General features: G+C 35.5%; 1 protein-coding gene across 4 annotated transcripts in view; it reads right to left on the reverse strand.

Annotated features, from left to right (window-relative positions):
* Positions 1 to 18,646, reverse strand: part of Erbin (erbb2 interacting protein) — a 98,400-nt gene that overhangs the window by 69,057 nt on the left and 10,697 nt on the right. For all 4 annotated transcript variants that reach the window (XM_021208599.1, XM_021208595.1, XM_021208593.2 and 1 more), the window contains exons 2-3: positions 4,561 to 4,608; positions 1,374 to 1,571 (exon numbers count right to left, since the gene is read on the reverse strand). In XM_021208599.1, coding sequence (XP_021064258.1) covers positions 1,374 to 1,562 — 189 coding nt within the window. In that variant the 5' untranslated portion in view covers positions 1,563 to 1,571; positions 4,561 to 4,608. The remainder of the gene's footprint in view (positions 1 to 1,373; positions 1,572 to 4,560; positions 4,609 to 18,646) is intronic.

Raw genomic sequence — 18,646 nt, forward strand, 5'->3', positions numbered from 1 at the left:
CACAAACATAAATATTGAAAACAACTATTTCATTAAATAAAGTCTATCTATATGCAACAAGATATATTATCTGTTACATTTCAATTAGGGTTGCTGGATTAATTACAAGACACCCAATTAAATGTGAATTTCAGATAAACAATTTTTTAGTTTATCTATCCTACACACTACATACTTACACTATCAGAAATTCTAAGTATCCTGTAATTTTGTTTTCTAAATCTCATAGTCCAAATTATAGTTTATTTTTCAGAATTCTGATAATGCATATTAAATTGTTCGTTGATGACCATGGTCAGTTGGTTTTGAAACCAAGGTCTCATCATACATATGATCCAGGCCATGACAGAACTCACTGTGTAGGTCAGACTGGTCTTAAACTAGAGATCTTTCTCATTTAGGTACCACCATGCCAATGTCTAACCTGTGTTTTTTTGTTTTGTTTTGTTTGTTTGTTTGTTTGTTTGTTTTTTGGCTTTTCGAGACGGGTTTCTCTGTGTAGCCCTGGCTGTCCTGGAGCTCGCTCTATAGACCAGGCTGGCCTCAAACTCAGAAATCCGCCTGCCTCTGCCTCCCAAGTGCTGGGATCAAAGGTGTGCGCCACCACGCCTGGCTCTAGCCTGTTTTTTAAGCCACCAATTTCAAGTCTCCATTTACAGCTTCAAAGGGCAAGGTGGTGTACACCTTCAATCACAGCCTTGGAAAGCAAGGGCAAGCAACTCTCTTTGAGAGTTGAGGACAGTCTAGTCTACATGGTCTGCCATTCAGAGGGATACAGACTTTAATAAACAATTTAAAGCTACTGCAACCTTTTCATACAAAGGAAAACAAATACAGATAAGAGAAAAAAGAGCTTACTAAAATAACAATAGTAAACACAGTGGCAATCTGAGAAAGAACTTCACAGCAGCAGTCTGTCCCCTACCAGTTGTTACTAGACTTCAGAGATGCACTGTCTCCAAATCAATTCCATATAAAATGGAAAAAAGAAGAACCCCCCCTTGAAGAAGTTATAGAATCATAAAACCAGGATGTAGTAATGGAAGTAACAATTTTAACAATACATATCAAGTGCTCATAGAAATTATAGTAAGACAGTAAAAGTTCACTTTTCCTAGACTAATTAAATCTAATGGCTGCAGAAGTCATATATACTGATTATCTATTTTAATTGTTATAAGTAAAAATAAAATTCAATTATCCACACAAGTACTTAAACAACTTGAACAAAGTTTAAAAATCTACATCATTTTGAATTGTGCTTACAGTTAAGACTAAACCAATAAATGGGAACACATATATACAACAATATAAGAATATAAACTTCTATACATAGGCATTATCTAATATAATTATTGATAGTATTAACATACCTTTGGAAGCTCTTCAATCTGATTAGCATCTAAATAGAGCTCCTCTAACGTTTTTTCAAAGGTGAAAATCTCTTTGGGAACTTGTTCCAAGCTGCAATGAGAATAATCTAGAGTAGTGACTGTCTCCTCTTCCCCTCGTAGACAGCGACATGGTACCAACCGCACAAACAAACTTCGTTTTGTAGTCATTTTTAAATGCTGCAGCATGGACATGAAAACAAATCAGAATGCATATAACAAACAACTTTTACAACAAATGACCGTCCACACAGCACAATTCCACATGCCACAGACAAACAAGTCTACTGGACTTCCAATTAAACTCAGCTCTCTGGTACTTTACAAAACAATCCAAGAACACAACACAAAACAAAACACTCCTACGTTTTTATAAAACCATGCTTTGTGAAGTCTGCTTAGCTGCTAAAACAGTAAAAGATTTTCCTCTAGTTTCCAACTAAGAGTTCTGTCTCTTAGTCAAGAACCTGACTATGTGCATTTCTGAATAGGAAATGACTGTGCAGACATTTTCAGGTCTTCTTAACCATTCCTCAGAGATCAACCACATTTAACTTTCTTATGATTCTCCTACATGAATAGTCCCATCTACTCCAAGTATAATTTTGTTTTAATCAAATTCTAGTTTATAGGTTCTAAGTTGTTTAAGATTATATATTCATAAACTCACTTAAAATACAGTCTCTCAGTTAACAGGGAGAAAAAGCCAACTTTGAATTAATAAAAATTCACAAGGTCAATTTTATTAAGAACGTGTGTATAAATTCTAACTAGGCTAAGAGTAAACTAGCAGAGAAATTACTTAAGAAAATGAGAATGATCACCAATTGGTTAGCAATTTTTTGTAAATGATACAATTCTTGCCTTAAGTACAGAAACAATACTTTTAAACAGCATTAAGCCAGAGTTAAAATCTGTAAGACTTCAGGCATAAAATATAAGAAAGTAACAAAAACTCAGCAAGGCTAATACTTTAAATACTCTAATTACTGAAAAAATAATCATTTATGAACAAAATGCCAATGTTTAAGTAAAGTATATACAATCAATATTGTTTTCTCCTTGCCTCAGGATACAATGTGGCACGAAAGGCTCTGCTCCCACTTAATAAACTTCAATGTATGAGCCTAGACAGTTAAGTGCTCCTCAGTCCAACTGTTTCTACACTGACTTTACTCAATCATCAGGCACTATGCTGTAATTCTTTGGATAATGTTTATAAATATTTTCTTTATCTTTATTACAATTTTTTAGAGAATGTCCTACTGCTTCCATAGAGAACCAGAGTTTCTTAACTACAAACAACAGTCAGAAATAAAGATCTTTAATGTGGTACTTAGAGTTGCTTTTTAGAACTACACAGACTCATAAAACAGATTTTTGAAAAAGCGTATAATATATATTTGAACTAGATCCTCAAAACCTAGTAACAATAGGTCTATTTATACACTACTTAAAGATTAAAAAATCTAGTAGGTGAAGTACCTGATGTTTTCATCTGAGGCAATGACCACATGACCATGTATGGCTTGCCCCGGGTTAGAATTCCACCACACACACACACACACACACACACACACACACACACACACACACACACAGTAAGAATTCTGTTCTCTTTTTTTGTATGATTATTTCTAGATAAAGATTTTAGAGGGAAACTTTGTGTTTATAAAAACTTAAATGTTTATAAAATGTACATTTTACCAACAGGAATAAACAATTCATTCAATAAGGAATGTAACTGATAAAAAGGGATTAAGCTTATAGTTGTATGCTAATGAGATAAATTTTAAAATCCCCCAAATAGATATAAAATCTCTCATTTAAAATTGGTAGCCATTTAAAAACCTGCTACCTGATATTCAGTATGGTAGCTAGTAGATATACATGATTAATATTAAGGTTAAATCAAATAAAATTTAAAATGCCATTTCCTTATTTCCTACTAGGGATACCAAAGTGGCTCAAACGTTACATAATATTCCCATCATTATAGAAAGTTCAATTGCATAGAATTACTTCAGTGATTCAAACTATGATTCTCACATACCATACATTAACAAACATGTCTGAACAAATAAGTGTTCAGTGACAGTGTATAAGAACCTGAATGATAAGGCTTTTTAAAAAATGCATTTCCCATAAACCATTCCAGATTTAGAAATATAATGAATGAATGGTATGGGAGATTATTACCTAACATATGTAATCTGAAAAACACTGTATTTTGGATATGATATTGAAAACTTGAGGTACAGGGTAATTTATAGGGTAATTGAAAGTTTCTAATTACTTATCTTCACAGAGCAAATGAATACAAAATTATAACAGAACAATTAATAGAGAAAAGGAATATTAAATATGTGCTTTGTTCTAGGAAGCCACATAGCATGCACACTCAAAACTTTTGTGGATGAAGGCTACAAAAAGAGTAATTCAAATGTCAGACTAAATTCAGATTTTTCTTTACTTACTTACTGTTTGTTTGTTTGTTTGAGACCAGGTCTCATGTTGCCCTAGGCTGGCCTCCTGGAGGCAAGTGAGCCTCTGCCACAGCCTGGGAAGTTAGGACTACAAGCCTGAGCCATGGTTCCAGATCCTCAGTCCTCCAATTAAACGAAGTGGGCACAGAGCCAATACAAAAATAGACCTGAAGCTACATAGGTCTGCAGATAAAATAGTATGGAATGAAAGCTACTAATTGATTTAAAAGAAGAACTAGAGGAACCTTAATCCTTGAGAGGAGGGAACACACGTACTACAAAGACAAAGTTAAAGAGTAAAATCATCCAAAGCAAGGTCTTCCCAAACATAATAATACAAACACTCAAATTGATGCTAATTAGAATTTTAGGAAAAGCTACTATGCAAGCCAGAGGTAACGCTAGAGTTAAGAATTGTCTAATCATAATGGAAGAAAAATAGTCAACCCAGAAAAGGAACATAGTAAACTGACAACTTTCTAACAAAAATTAAATCTAGCAAAGCACGGTGATACACGCCTTCTATCCCAGCACTTAGGAGGTAGAATCAGGCCAATCTCTTTGACGCCAGCCTGGTCTACGTAGTGAGCTTCAGGCAAGCAAAACGCTGGATAAGTAAAATAAAACAAAACAAACAAACAAACAAAAATCAAACAAACAGAAAAGATATTAAATCTACTCACCACTGAGTTGAATTTATCTCCCTGATGTTTCTTAATTGAGCCAACATTCTATGAAAAGAAAAGAAAAAACAATAAAAATATATCTTCATAACATCTCTCCTAATTCCTAATTTACAACACAAGTGTTTACTGTCTTCATTTATTCTTCCTGTTGTGTTTTTTATTTATTTTAATTTATGTGTGTATACATGCCTGTAGAAGTCCAGAGGATGTCAGATCCCAGAAACTGGATTATAGACAATTATGAGCCACCCAATGTGGGCACTGGGAAATGAACTCACATCCTCTAGCAAGACACTAAGAACTCTGCCACTGAGCCAACTCTGTAGTCCCCCATGCCATTTCCCTTGGCTATACACACATCCCAGATCTGTCATTACACGGGGCATACTAGTCCCCTTCGCTTGTTGATGCTCTGTCCAGCCCCTCTCAACTAGTAACACAGACCTTAATCCTCTTTTACACACCTAAACCTAGCCCAATGATTGCTCAATTTAGCCAGAACAAAGAATTTTTAAAGTTTTTACCATACATAATGAAATTATAATAAATGTTTGGAGACAGATATGTCTAACCTGACTAAAGATTATACAGTGTATCCATATCAAAAAACTGTTATTCCATTAACATGTACAATTATATGTTTTTAGGTATCAGTCAAAAGAAATTTATTTGAAAAATTTCCAAACTAAACAGATACAATATTAAGTATGATAAGCAGATGCATTCTTAGTTTGGGTTCCAACTTGTCCCCCAAATTGACTGAAGGCAGGACATGTTTAAAGATAGGTGTTTTGAGAAATCAGCTGGAAGAGCAAGAAGAAGAATACAGGGATAGAGAAAATCCCAATAATAGGATATATTATCAAAGTCTTCCATGTGATGTAAGTAACACTAGTTTGCTCCCCTCAAACCTGCTGAGAAGAACACAAAGGCTGCTCTGAAGCTCTTCCTAGAAGATGAATGAGGAGCTTTTACCCACTGTTCTTCTCAGTGGGAGACAGGAGCAGAGCTGCTGCTATGGGCAGTAAGTCTTCCTCACTACCACCTCCTTGCTTTCTGTCTAGAAGGCCTCCCATAGCTAAGAAGTCAAGGGCAAAAAAAAAAAAAAAAAAAAAAAAGGAAGACTGCTTGTGACTGTAAGTCCAGTCTCAGGCAAGCCTCAATTCTCATAGTACCAATTACTGTAACTGAAGCTAAAAAATCAAAGGTGAGCTCAGAGAATAGACTGCAGTCCACAAGCCATGCCAACCACACTGAAGTGAGTCATTTACTAAACTCAAACTTGCATATATCTAACTCTCTACCAAATAGTTCCATTTAATAAAGGTACTAAAACAATTAGGAGAAAAGTACTGGGAACAGGCTTAGATGTACAGAAGACAGAGGCAGAAGAACTCAGGCTCAAGAGCTGCCTGGGCTACAAAACAAGTATGGTGTCAGGATGTAAGTTAACAGCACAGTCTAAAGTTAAAAATATATATAGATATATTTTTTAAAGATCCAAGAACACAGCTTAGAGCATTTGACGAGAATGTGTGAAGCCCTACACTCAATTGCCAGTGCTGTTGGAAAGAAAGAAGGGAGGGGAAGGGGAATGAAAGGAGGAAAGAGAAGAGGAAAGAATGAAAGCAAGAATGGCTCTGGTTAAGACATGAGAATGTAAACATTAAGACTAGAAGTGGAGATTCTGAAGAGCGTTCGGGAGGTAAAAGCACTTTCTACAAAAGCATGAGTACATGAACTGCGACTCCAGCATCCATGTTAAAAGCCAGGTGGCCACGCACACCTTGACCCTAGTGCTGTGGGAGGTGGAAACTGAGGCTTGCTAGCCACCACCTCTGTCCAAGCTCAGTTCAAGACCTGTCTCATGGGATCAAATAAGACAGAGAATGATAGAAAGAGCAGAAAACACAACATCTTCTGCTGGTCTCATAAACAATTCTCCATCCCTCATTCACCCACACAAGGACACACGCCATACTCACAAAAATAGAGAAGGACAGAGAAGGGCCAGGAATGTAACTAAGGAGTAGAATACTTACTCTAGCACTCCCAACACATACACACACACACACACACACACACACACACTTTTGAGGGTGTGTGTGCAAGAACTGGTAGCATGTACCTTATGGACTTGTAATCCCAGGGCAGCCAAAGCAGGAAAAATTTGAGCTGAGCCAGCTTAGGATCCCTTGCAAGCTCAAAAGATAGACAATTTCTCAGAAGACTCATCAAACAACACACCAGAAGAAATGAGAATGGGCATTTATCAGTACAGAGAAAAACATTAAATTGCTAGATTCAAATAGTGGTTTGAAAATATGCATAGCTTTTTATAAAAATGTTGTAACATTAAATCTCATTATCTAGTTCGTTATAAATTCAATATCAAGTATCAATATAACTCTGATACTGATATCTATCAAAGTTAGCATAAACTACTACTTTAACATGCAGACTCAAGAATGCTTCAACAGAGTCTGAGGATGATAAGTTCAAGGCCAATCAGGAGTATTCAAGGAGACTTCGTAATAAAAAAAAAAAAAATCAGAAAATCCTAAATTACAGCCTGGTATAGTACATATCCCAACTTTCAAGAGGAACAACTAAAAGTATCATTTGAGTTCAGATGTTAAAAGCCACCCTAAGCAACACAGAAGACCTTGTATTTGTCATTACTTGTTCTTTGTTTTAATCCTACATCATAGGATAACAACAATAAAGTCTAAGGAGCACCAAGATGAATGAAGAAAGTATTACCTATAGATCTCAAAACCAGATTGAAAAAAAAAGGAAAATAAACTTTCTCCCTAAATATCAAATAACATATATAAACAAAAACATTCATTCTTGAAAAAAATTTTACATTACAAACAGAACTATCTTTGCAGTTAAGAAACTAATTTAGCCATCAAATATCACCTCCAAGAATAAAACAAACACTAGAGACACTCTTGATAATTTAAAGGAATATTATTATTACAAGAAAGTTGCAAAGACACCCCCACAGAACTGGAGATTTACCTTTAAATGATCTATATGATAATGAATTTGTATCTATATTATAAAGAACTCTTAGAATTCAACAAATTGAAATCACAAGATGAGCAGAGATACATCTCTATTAATAAAGTATTTGTCTAGCATGAGGCTCTAGGTTTAATTCTCAACACAACATAAACTAACCATGGTAGCACATCCCTGTGGTATATTATAAATTCAAATTAATCCTTGGCTATATAAAAATATTGACCAGTAGTTAGAACTCCTGTCTCAAAGACAGACAGACAAAGACAGACAAAGAGACAAAAAGACAGAGAGAATCTGAACAGGTTTTTCTCCAAAAGTAAACAAAAACACCAGAACACATAAAAATGCTAGCATCTTTAGTCATTAGGAAAAATACAAATCAAAGCCCCTAGCAACTCAACACTACGCCAAGAGAGGAATTATCAAGACAGAAATTAATGTTACAGAGGAAACTAGAATTCTTGTACATTACTGATAGAAATATAAAATGGTACAGCCAATTTGGGAAACAGATTTAAAATATTAAACACAGTTACTGCTGGGCATGGTTGCCCACACCTTTATTCCCAGTAAAATATTTAATTCTAAGACAGCCAGGGCTACAGAGAAACCCTGTCTCAAAAAATCAAAAACAGTTACTATATAACCACACTAAATAGTCTCAAAAAACAAAACAAAACAAAACAAAACAAAACAAAACAACAGTAGTGTAACAGCATTATATGGGGAACAAAATGTTCAAGCAGCCCAAAGACTTATCAATGACCAAAAGATAAATCAAATGTCCATACAGTGGAGTATCACTTAGCTATTTTTTAAAAAAGGATAACGTACTGGTATATGCTACGGCAGGGATAAACTCTGGAGACATTATACTATGGTTAAAAAAAAAAAAAAAATACCAGGCCTCTTTAGAATAGCTTCCTTCTTCACAGTGACTTCTCTAAAAAGTCACCACTAACCCACAGCACGCCTCTATGCAAACACTAAGGCAGAATATGGCTTGGCAGGTAGGTATGTATAACAAGCAGACCTGCTCACAGCGTTGTTCTCCCATCTGAAGGGGTGCTTCCCCATATCCACTTAACAGGAACACTGCTGCACACCAAGAAGCTAATCAATCATTTTCTCTCTTCAAAATACGGTAAGACTAGAAGACAGGATTTGTGGAATGAGAAGCTCAGAATCAAAAAGCTCTCATTAATGAAAAATGAATTCCTAATAACTTTCTAATTATTTGTTCTAATTCCTTTCTGAAACTAACAATTATGCCTTGAGTGCCCACAAGACCAATTATATCCTTCATATAATCTCATTTTTCTAGTTTCTAATTCTGTCATATTGACAGTTTTATACCAAAGATTCTGAACTCAAAATTTATAAAAAAAATTCAAACACATGAAAAAAATCTAATATAAATATTCTCAGTTACTTTGTAAATCACTGTCTCTATCCTTTTATCCACACTAAGGGACTCAGTATCATAAATTTTGTAACAGAATCTAGGTAAACATCAAATGGGTATAGTAGCCTGTTTTCAACCTCAGTGCCCAGAAAGTACAGACAGCCTGGAGAAAACTGGCTACATAGACAAGCCTTATTATAAAGCTCAATGAATAAGGTGGGAAATGATCAAGCTAAAACTAAAGATGTCAACCTTGGACCTCTACATCATATGTACCTATGTGCACCCACACACACATTAATGTGTGTACATACATACATTCCACACAAACATGCAGAAAAAAATCAGTAAAGGAGTTAGGGAGCAGGCGCGGCAGCACAAGAGTGCTTGCTGTGCAATCATGAGAACCAGAGCTTAGATTCTATCGCCTACTTATCAAGCGGGGATTCCCTGATGCCTGTTACTCCAGCTCTGTGGTGTTGAACAAAAACATGACAATTACTGTGGCTTTTTGGCTTCCATTTTAGCCTAGAAAACATGCGTCCTAGGTTCAGGGAAAGATTGTGCTCTAAAGGAACAGGCAGAGAGTAATAGTGATTTGTTCCAGCTAAGCTGGAGAACAACAGAGGAAGCTATCTAACCCAACCTCCGCCTTCTCTGTGCATGAAAGGGCACACTCCTGGACACATACATATTCCACACATGTGTTCACAAACATAAAAACAACTGTTTTATGCTGTCCTTTATTGAATCATAGTAATTTTAATATTGATCTATCCCAATAAATCATAGTTTTACATTCTTCGAAATTTTTTTTAATCTTATATATTTTCTTTCCCCTCTCTGACAGCAAGCACCCCATGTGTGCATACAAACAAAAAAAAAATATTATGCAGCTGGGTGTGGTAGCGCATGCCTTTAAACCCAGCACTTGGGAGGCAAAGGCAGGTGGATTTCTGAGTTCGAGGCCAGCCTGGTCTACAAAGTAAGTTCCAGGACAGCTATACAGAGAAACCCTGCAAAAAAAAAAAAAAAAACAAACAAACAAACAAATGCTATTTTAAAGGTAAATAATGTTTATGTAAAACTATGTTTAGTAACAAAATTTTGAAGTAGGTATATTTGATTTGATTTATGAATGATTTGCATTTAGGGTGGAACTCTTTTAAAAAGATAGGTCAAATAGTTACATAGCAGATAAGAAATCTCTTATTATTCAAGTCAAGTAGTAACAATTTTACCAATTCAGTATTGTTTATCTTCTTAAGCTCAGTATGGATTGTTTTTGGAGAAAATTGTAGACTTTGATGAAAAATTTTAAAATAGAGATTAAGGGTATATAGCTCAGGAGTAAAGTGCTTACCTAAAATACATGTGCCTAGTTAAATCAGTTAATATAAATTATTAAATTGGGGGAAATAAAGAATTAAATCTAAAACTATGATTATGAAAGACCTTTGTTTATACCATGCTTACACACAGACATACCTTCATGTGTTATGCTATCCTGGAGCTATGGGAGCTCAAGCAGACCAAGTAGACAGGAGCACTGCTCCCTCTGTCACACTGCTTCAACACTAGTATCAGCTTTAAGTTGGCCACATACAAACTACCTACAACAGAAACACATCTATACTACACAGATTATCTAGACACTGTATTTTAAAGTTTAAAGCTTTATAGATGGGCATGGCATTTTTCTTAGTAGCTTAAATTCTTCATTCTCCCAGTAAGACTCTACAAGTAGTAACTAACTAGGAAAACAGGATTATACTCTAATCAAATTTCCTACAAAGAAAGACAAGTGGGGAAGTCACTGATCTCCCATTTAAATAGACAATCAGTTGAGTTTCTTCAATATCATTTTTGATATACTATACACTTACAAACTAACTGTTCTTCCATTCACATGACTTTAAAAATAAAAGTGCCATGTCTCAGCATTTCATTAAGGTATTAGTTTAAATATGTGTAATTTCTAAGCTGTCTTTCTTGGTTTTAAAACTCTTCTCTGAGAAGAAGTTTGGTGGTTTGAATATACTTGGCCTAGGGAGTGGCACTATTAGAAGTTGTGGCCTTGTTGGAGGAACTGGATTACTATGGGAGTGGGCAATGAGACCCCACTCCTAATCACATAAGAGCCAGTCTTCTCCTAGCAGCCTTCAGATGAAAATACAGAACTCTCAGCTCCTCCTGCACCATGCCTGCCTGGATGCTGCCATGTTCCCTCCCACCTAGATGATATTGGACTGAACCTCTGAAACTGAGCCAGCCCCAATTAAATGTTGTCCTTGTAAGAGTTGCCTTGGTCATGGTATCTGTTCACAGCAATGGAAACCCTAACTAAGACACTGGTCAAATGCTAGATCATTAGTTTTCTGCAACACAATTGAAAAAAAAAAAAATGACACCCAAAGAGACTTCACCACTGATCTGCATTGCCTCTCCTGATACCAGCAAATTCAAAAGTACCAAATTGGCTGGTTACTCTCAATATCAACAAATACCCCTTGGTTAAAGAGCACTTGCTGCTCTTCATAGGACCAGATTTCAGTTCCCAGCACTGGTTGCTTACAAGTCCAGTTCCAAGGAATCAGACACCCTCTTCTAGATTCTGTATGCATACCTCTACATGAGCAGCTCTCATGGATATCTATGGATAACACAACCTCTTTTGGGGTAGAACAACCCTTTCACAGGGGTCACCTAAGACCATATGGAAGCACAGATATTACATTAAAATTCATTAACAGTAGCAAAATTAGTTATTAAGTAGCAACAAAAGAAATTTTTTATGGTTAGGGGTCATCACAACTTGAGGAACTGTAATAAAGGGTGACAACATTAGGAAGGTTGAGAACCACTGCTCTACAGAGACCCACAGACACAGAACACCCCCCCCAACACACACAATTTTCAAAAGTTTGAAATTACTCTCCCTAGCAAAGATACCTAAAATTTATTTTCACATATTATCTAACTCAAATGGAGAAAAACAATTCCTTACAGAATAAGGAACTGACACGGTAAAACACTACATCTGAGTAGTTCTCACAGCTATAATAGTAAATGGATTAGTCAGCAGCCAGGATGAGTGTCAGGAGTCAATCCCACACAACTTTCAACTTCCTTTAGTCATGAATCTGGGAAAACATAAATGTGTATATTTGGAATGGCTAGATTGTTTTGCTTTTTTTTCAAAATAGACTTTAAAATCCAGTAAACTATGGAATATCAAGATTTTGTTTTAAAATGTATCAAATATTTTTGTCATCAAATCTTAGCACAAATAGCAATGTCTCTTCTAATTGTAGTTTATTTATACAATATAATATAATATACCTGTATCAATCTTCACGTGTAACAAGTGCACGCAGGATGGGATTATAGCCAAAGACAAGCTATCTGTAACCAATGACTCTTCCTACTGAACTCCAAGTTCTTAATTATGACAGTGTATCAGAATCTATGCACAAGCTATCACACTAGACAAGTTAAGTCACAATCTCTGGCATGCAGCATCCAAATGTGCATATTTTTGTCTGTTATTAAAATTTCTTACTATATTCATGTATTGGTGGATAAACACATATCACACAGAGGTCAGAAAAAAAATTGCAGGAATAAAACTCATGTTGTTAGGATTGGTGGCAAATGCCTTTAGCTTCTGAGTCATTTCACCTGCTCTGTTTTCTTGTTGGTTTTTGACAAAGTTTCTATACAATAAAATGAACAATTAGAGTATGTGTTGAGGTTTCAGGACATTTTCATTACCCAGAAAATTCTCTTATACCCCTTAATTCCCTTAATGCCCCTACTATCCAGAGGCAATCTATTCACATCTAATACTAGAGCTGAGTCTTACACTTCATAATAAATAGAATCATACAATATATACTCTTTTGTGTCTGGCTTCTTCCATTAAACAATGTTTACGAGATTCATCTGTGTTTCATTAATAATTCAATCTTTCTAAGTGCAGAGTGGCATCTCAACTCTTTTAATTAATCCATTCTTTTAATCAACATCTACATTGACATCATTGAGGGACTATACAGCTGTCAGCAACATATTTTGAAGGGAAGTTTTTAATTCTCTTGGGCAAATGGGAGTGCAACTGCAATAGGTATATATTTCATTTTAGAAGGAGTGAGCTTCAATATTTTTTCAAGTTCTCCACAGAATACTAATATGCACCTTTAAAATACTTAATGGCAGCCTGGTGGTGGTGGTATGCACCTTAATCCCAGCACTCAGGAGGCAGAGGCAGGCAGATCTCTGTGGGTTCAAGGTCAGCCTGGCCTATATAGAGTGAATTCAAAGACAGCCAAGGCTGCATAGAGAAATCCTATCTTAAAACACGCCCCCCCCCAAAAAAAACCACACTTAATGATATTTTCTAACAAGATCATGGCAAACTATATGGTTATAACAATAGTTCTGCATCTATTCTTTGTTCTAGTTAGTAGAAAAATAGGTCACCCCCTCCCTTTTCAAACCTTGTATGTGGATTGGAAAATTAAAGTGCCTATGATTTTCATTTCAAATAAAGTATATTAATCAATTTTCCATTGCTATCAAATAAGACTGGTACTTTTAAATGAAAAGTGGCTTAGTTAGCTTAAAGGTAGAATTGTCTTACACGTGTTCTCTCCGTGTGTGTGTGTGTGTGTGTGTGTGTGTGTGTGAAAGAGAGACAGACAGATGGACGGATGCAGAGAGAGACAAAGATTCACCATTTAACTCAGAAGCAGAGACAAGGAAGTTCACCATGTAGCTCAGATAATCTCAAACTTGTAATACTGCAGTCTCAGGAATATTACAAGTTTGAGATTATAGGAATGTATTACCACATAAGGCTCACATCACAGTTTTGAATGTTGAAATCCAAGTAACAGAATATACTTAAGTAGAAAAGATATAAATGCAGACTCGCAACAACAAATTACATCTATGGAAATGTATTATCCAAAATTTATAACATAGGAGAATCATTACAAGGTATAAAGCATACATAAGCCATACAACCATGATGAAATCTCCACTTACTGGGTTGGGAAAATGCCTCAGCAGGTAAAAGCACTTGAGGTCAAGCCTGATGAACTGCGTTCAGGCCCCTGGACCCACAGGGTCAAAGTAGAGAACCAACAAGGTAGCCTCTGACCATCATAAACAGTGCCATTTGTAACCACACACATATATGGAAAAATGTAATAAAAATACTTAACCATAAAGGCTGAGGAGACAGTTCATTCGGTAAAGTGCAACCCTTCAGCATACGAATCTGAGTTAGATCCCCAGAACCCACATAAAAACCAGACTTGGTAGCACACGCTCCAAGCAATGGGGAGTAGATAGGAGGATCCCTGGAGCTTAGCCAGGTTAGCCATAGCAAAGAGCCACAGGTCCCAGCAAGAGACCTTGTCTCAGCAAAGTGTAGGGCAGCTTGGGCTACATGGATAGCCTGTTTCAAAAGAAAAAAATTTGGACCCTATAACATTATTTGGATCAAACAAATTTTAAAAGTTTAAACTGATATTTAATTGTCTCTTTTTGCTAAGATACTTACATTTTTAGATTAATGACATAAGCGTTCCTTGCTATGTCATAGTGTCTTTTACATAAGTTAAGAGGACCTGTGTGGGGGTGGGGGGAGTTATAAAAGTATGGTAACATGATGGGCAAACCTTTATGAAGAAGTATCTACAAAGTACCCAAACATTTTTCATAATATCTGTGTGATGCCATATGTCTTGATATTTATATTAACATGATACTTAACTCTCTCCCAAAGGTCAAACTTAAGTGGTTCCAATTTCCCTGAAGATGGGCTGGGCTTCTAACAAATGATTACAATGGATACACTTAACAGATACTACCCTAACCAAGTGATCAGGGTACATCATGGTAAGATTATATAGCTTTCCTAATATAGCAGGAGTTCTACACCATTCTAGTGGGGTAGGAGGACCAAGAACCTTTATTTATTTATGATCACTACAAAAATACCTAAGCAAAAATACCTACTAATATATTAATACCTCTATTTAGGATCACTACAAAATTAGCTTTTTTTTTTTTGTAAAAACAATGGAAGTATGAGTTGTCACAATCTGGAGGATACTTTTAAGACATTAAAAACTAAATGCTGCGATGAAACTGGCAATTGTAATTCTTCAATACACTAATACACAATATCACTAAGGTAAACTGGATAAAAAGTACACAACCTCACTGAAAAACTCTATGTGAATATATAAGTATTTCAAAATTAAAAACTAAATTCAAAAATCTGAAACAAAGCATTTTTATAAACAGAGAACATACCACCATAACTTCCCCACACCACATCAAAACTCCAGGCCCTGCCTGGTAAGGCCAACTCATCTTCCATTCTATCAAAAGCTATTTGCACATTCAATACAATCCCAATCAAGATCTCCATCTCATTCTTCACAGAAATACAAAAGACTATCTGAAATTCATGTGGAATCATAAGACCCTGGATAGCCAAAGCAGTCCTGAGCAAAATGGCTAATGTTGGACAATTACCACTCCAGATTTCAAGTTATATGAAAGCCATAGTAATAGCAATAGTATGGTACTGACATAAAAACTGACAACAGACCAAAGGAACAAAGTTTCAATTTTCCAGATACAAATTGCCAAATGTTTATTATTTTATTTCTTCCAAAACTACAAGGGGGAGGGTAATGTGGGGGAAAGGGAGGGGTGCAGAACTCTTGGAGGGGGAACCAGGAAGAGGGGGCAACATTTGGAATGTAAATAAATAAAACAATTTTTAAAACTACAAATAACTTTCACATGTAAGAGTCAGTAAAATTCAACTGGATCTCAGGTAAATTAACTGTCTTTTAACAAGAGTATTATCATTCCTCACTCCCATCTCTAATATCAAATGCTGCCATTCTTTTTATTTAATACACATCACTGCATCCATTATTGATACTTTTAGCAATAATGATAGATCAAAGTCATTATACATTTGTCAAAACCCACAGAACAACATAAAGAGCAAAGGTGGCTTTGATTAGCAACAATGTATTGGTATTAGCTTAATTGCAAGGAATGTGTCACATGAATATAAGCTGGTAAGAACATAGGAAATAAAAAGATAGCATAGCACTTAATCTAATAGCAATTTTTTTTCAAGTCTGATACTACACAAAGATCTTAGGTATACTTGGAAAACAAAAATCTGAAACCATGTTGCAGAACTGAATACTGCTTTAAGATAAACTGCTCTATGGAATTTACTGGCTCAAATATTAAGACTAATATTTCTTGTAAACTGAACTGTATTCAAGTTATTTCAAAAATTTAAAAGCCATATGATAAACTGGCATTTGCCAAAAAGGAAAAAAAGATTTGTCCCTAATTTTCTGACTTATGTGAACCCAAACATTTTTTCTCTAATGCTTATTTAAATCTTTAGAGATTAGCACTATGCTAAAGAAATCAGATATGTCAAACATACTTTTTAAAAAACACTAATATAAGAGTGAAAGCAACAGAATTGGAAAAGCTGGATTTATATTTCTAATCTCATTCAATGTCACTGAGAAACTAAAATCCCAGCATAGCACTGAGCTCACAGTTTCTTTTTGTTAATCAAAAGAGAAAGGAAAAGGGTTATTCAACCTAAACTAGTTCCAAGTCAGTAATGATGAGACAGGAAAATACGTCATCCTAAGATGCATGCCTTCTGTTTACAAATTATCTAAGAAATACATTAGGAGAAAGTTAACATCATGATCAAGAAAACGTGTAATTGACAGAAATTAATTCTAAAGTGTTAACTAATAAACCAAGGTCCTTTGTGAAACACTAAGTAAACTACATTAAGAAGTGACTTTTAGGGGCTGGTGAGATGGCTCAGTGGGTAAGAGCACCCGACTGCTCTTCCAAAAAAGTGCAGAGTTCAAATCCCAGCAACCACATGGTGGCTCACAACCATCCTTAACAAGATCTGACTCCCTCTTCTGGAGTGTCTGAAGACAGCTACAGTGTACTTACATATAATAAATAAATAAATCTTAAAAAAAAAAAAAAAAAAAAAAAGAAGTGGCTTTTAGCCGGGCGTGGTGGTGCACGCCTTTAATCCCAGCACTTGGGAGGCAGNNGCAGGTGGATTTCTGAGTTCGAGGCCAGCCTGGTCTACAGAGTGAGTTCCAGGACAGCCAGCGCTACACAGAGAAACCCTGTCTTGAAAAACCGTAATAAAAAAAAAAGAAAAAAAACAAGTGGCATTTATATAAAGATCAAATAAAGGACTGAAATAACTGTCATTTGATGATGATTTACTAAATTACTAAAGAGTTGAAATAAATGTTTATAGACCATTGGTGTGGTTTTGTTTTGTTTGTAAGAGAGTAAGAATCAGTGCAGAAACATGTTCAAGAAGTCCTTCTCAGATGATTGAAGATTCCTTCAAACCCAAGGAAAGAGACAGATGGGAATAAGTCTTATTAAAAGAATCAATCTAAGGTTCATTGTTTCCTCACTAAGTATTTAGAGTTTAATAAGTTTCTTTTTGCTCCTACTCATTTTCATAGCTGACAATGCTAGAGATAGCAAGTGTGAAATGGTACAACAGACGCCCCTAGGCAGCAATAAAAACTTCCTATGGGGATTTGGAGACACATAGCTTCAGTTGATAAAGTCCTTGCCTTGAATACATGTTGCTCTGGATTTGATACTTAGCACACCAAAATAAGTAAGTAAGTAAATAAATAAATAAGTAAGTAAATAAAGCAAGCAAAGAAGCTTCAGGAGGAATTAAGGAATATTTTTATAGTTAAACATATGGCCAGGACTATTTAACAATCAATGAAGAATTCCAGTTCTGTCTGAACTACCCAATGAAACTGGCCCCTCCCTAATATACACAAAAAACACTATGTGATAAGATAACTGTTTTGTTAGCATATGTATTAAATTAAATCATAAAATATTAGGATATAGTTTAATTTATGAGTCAAAAATAGAAAGACTATTACTAAATTTTTTAAGAATATACCTTGAAAGTAATAGCATATCAACTAAAATTCCATTTGAAAGTTTTTTTATTTATACAGGGACATAAACCCAAGGTTTCTTACATTCTAAGCAAGCAGTCTAGCACTGATCTATAGCCCCATTTCTCTATTACAACTCTTTTAACGTCTTCACTGTGTTTCTGTGAATAATAAGCATGAAAGTGTATCATTTCCCTTCATTTCAGGAGTCAAATAAATGCTTGTCTAACATACAAGGGCCCTGGGTTCAATCCCCAGGACTGGGAAAAAAAAAAAAAAGAACAAGCAAGAAAGACAAAACTGATAATACTAGAAACAATTTCAATAACTAAGATAAGAATGATGATTAAAAATATGACTACAGACGACTATTAAGGGATGGGTGAGGTGGCTTGGCAGGTAGCACTTGTGCAAAACCAGAGCCCACATAGTAAATGAAAGGAATCGACACCCATAAGTTGTCCTCTGACCTTCATATGCTCACTGTGGTACTTGTATGCTGACAGACAGACACAGGCAGGCAGGCAGGCAGATGGACACCTCATGCACCTGCAGTGCACATTCTCTCTCTCTCTCTCTCTCTCTCTCTCTCTCTCTCTCTCTCTCT

Source organism: Mus pahari, chromosome 11, assembly GCF_900095145.1.
Source record: "Mus pahari chromosome 11, PAHARI_EIJ_v1.1, whole genome shotgun sequence".
NCBI classification, from domain to species: Eukaryota; Metazoa; Chordata; class Mammalia; order Rodentia; family Muridae; genus Mus; species Mus pahari.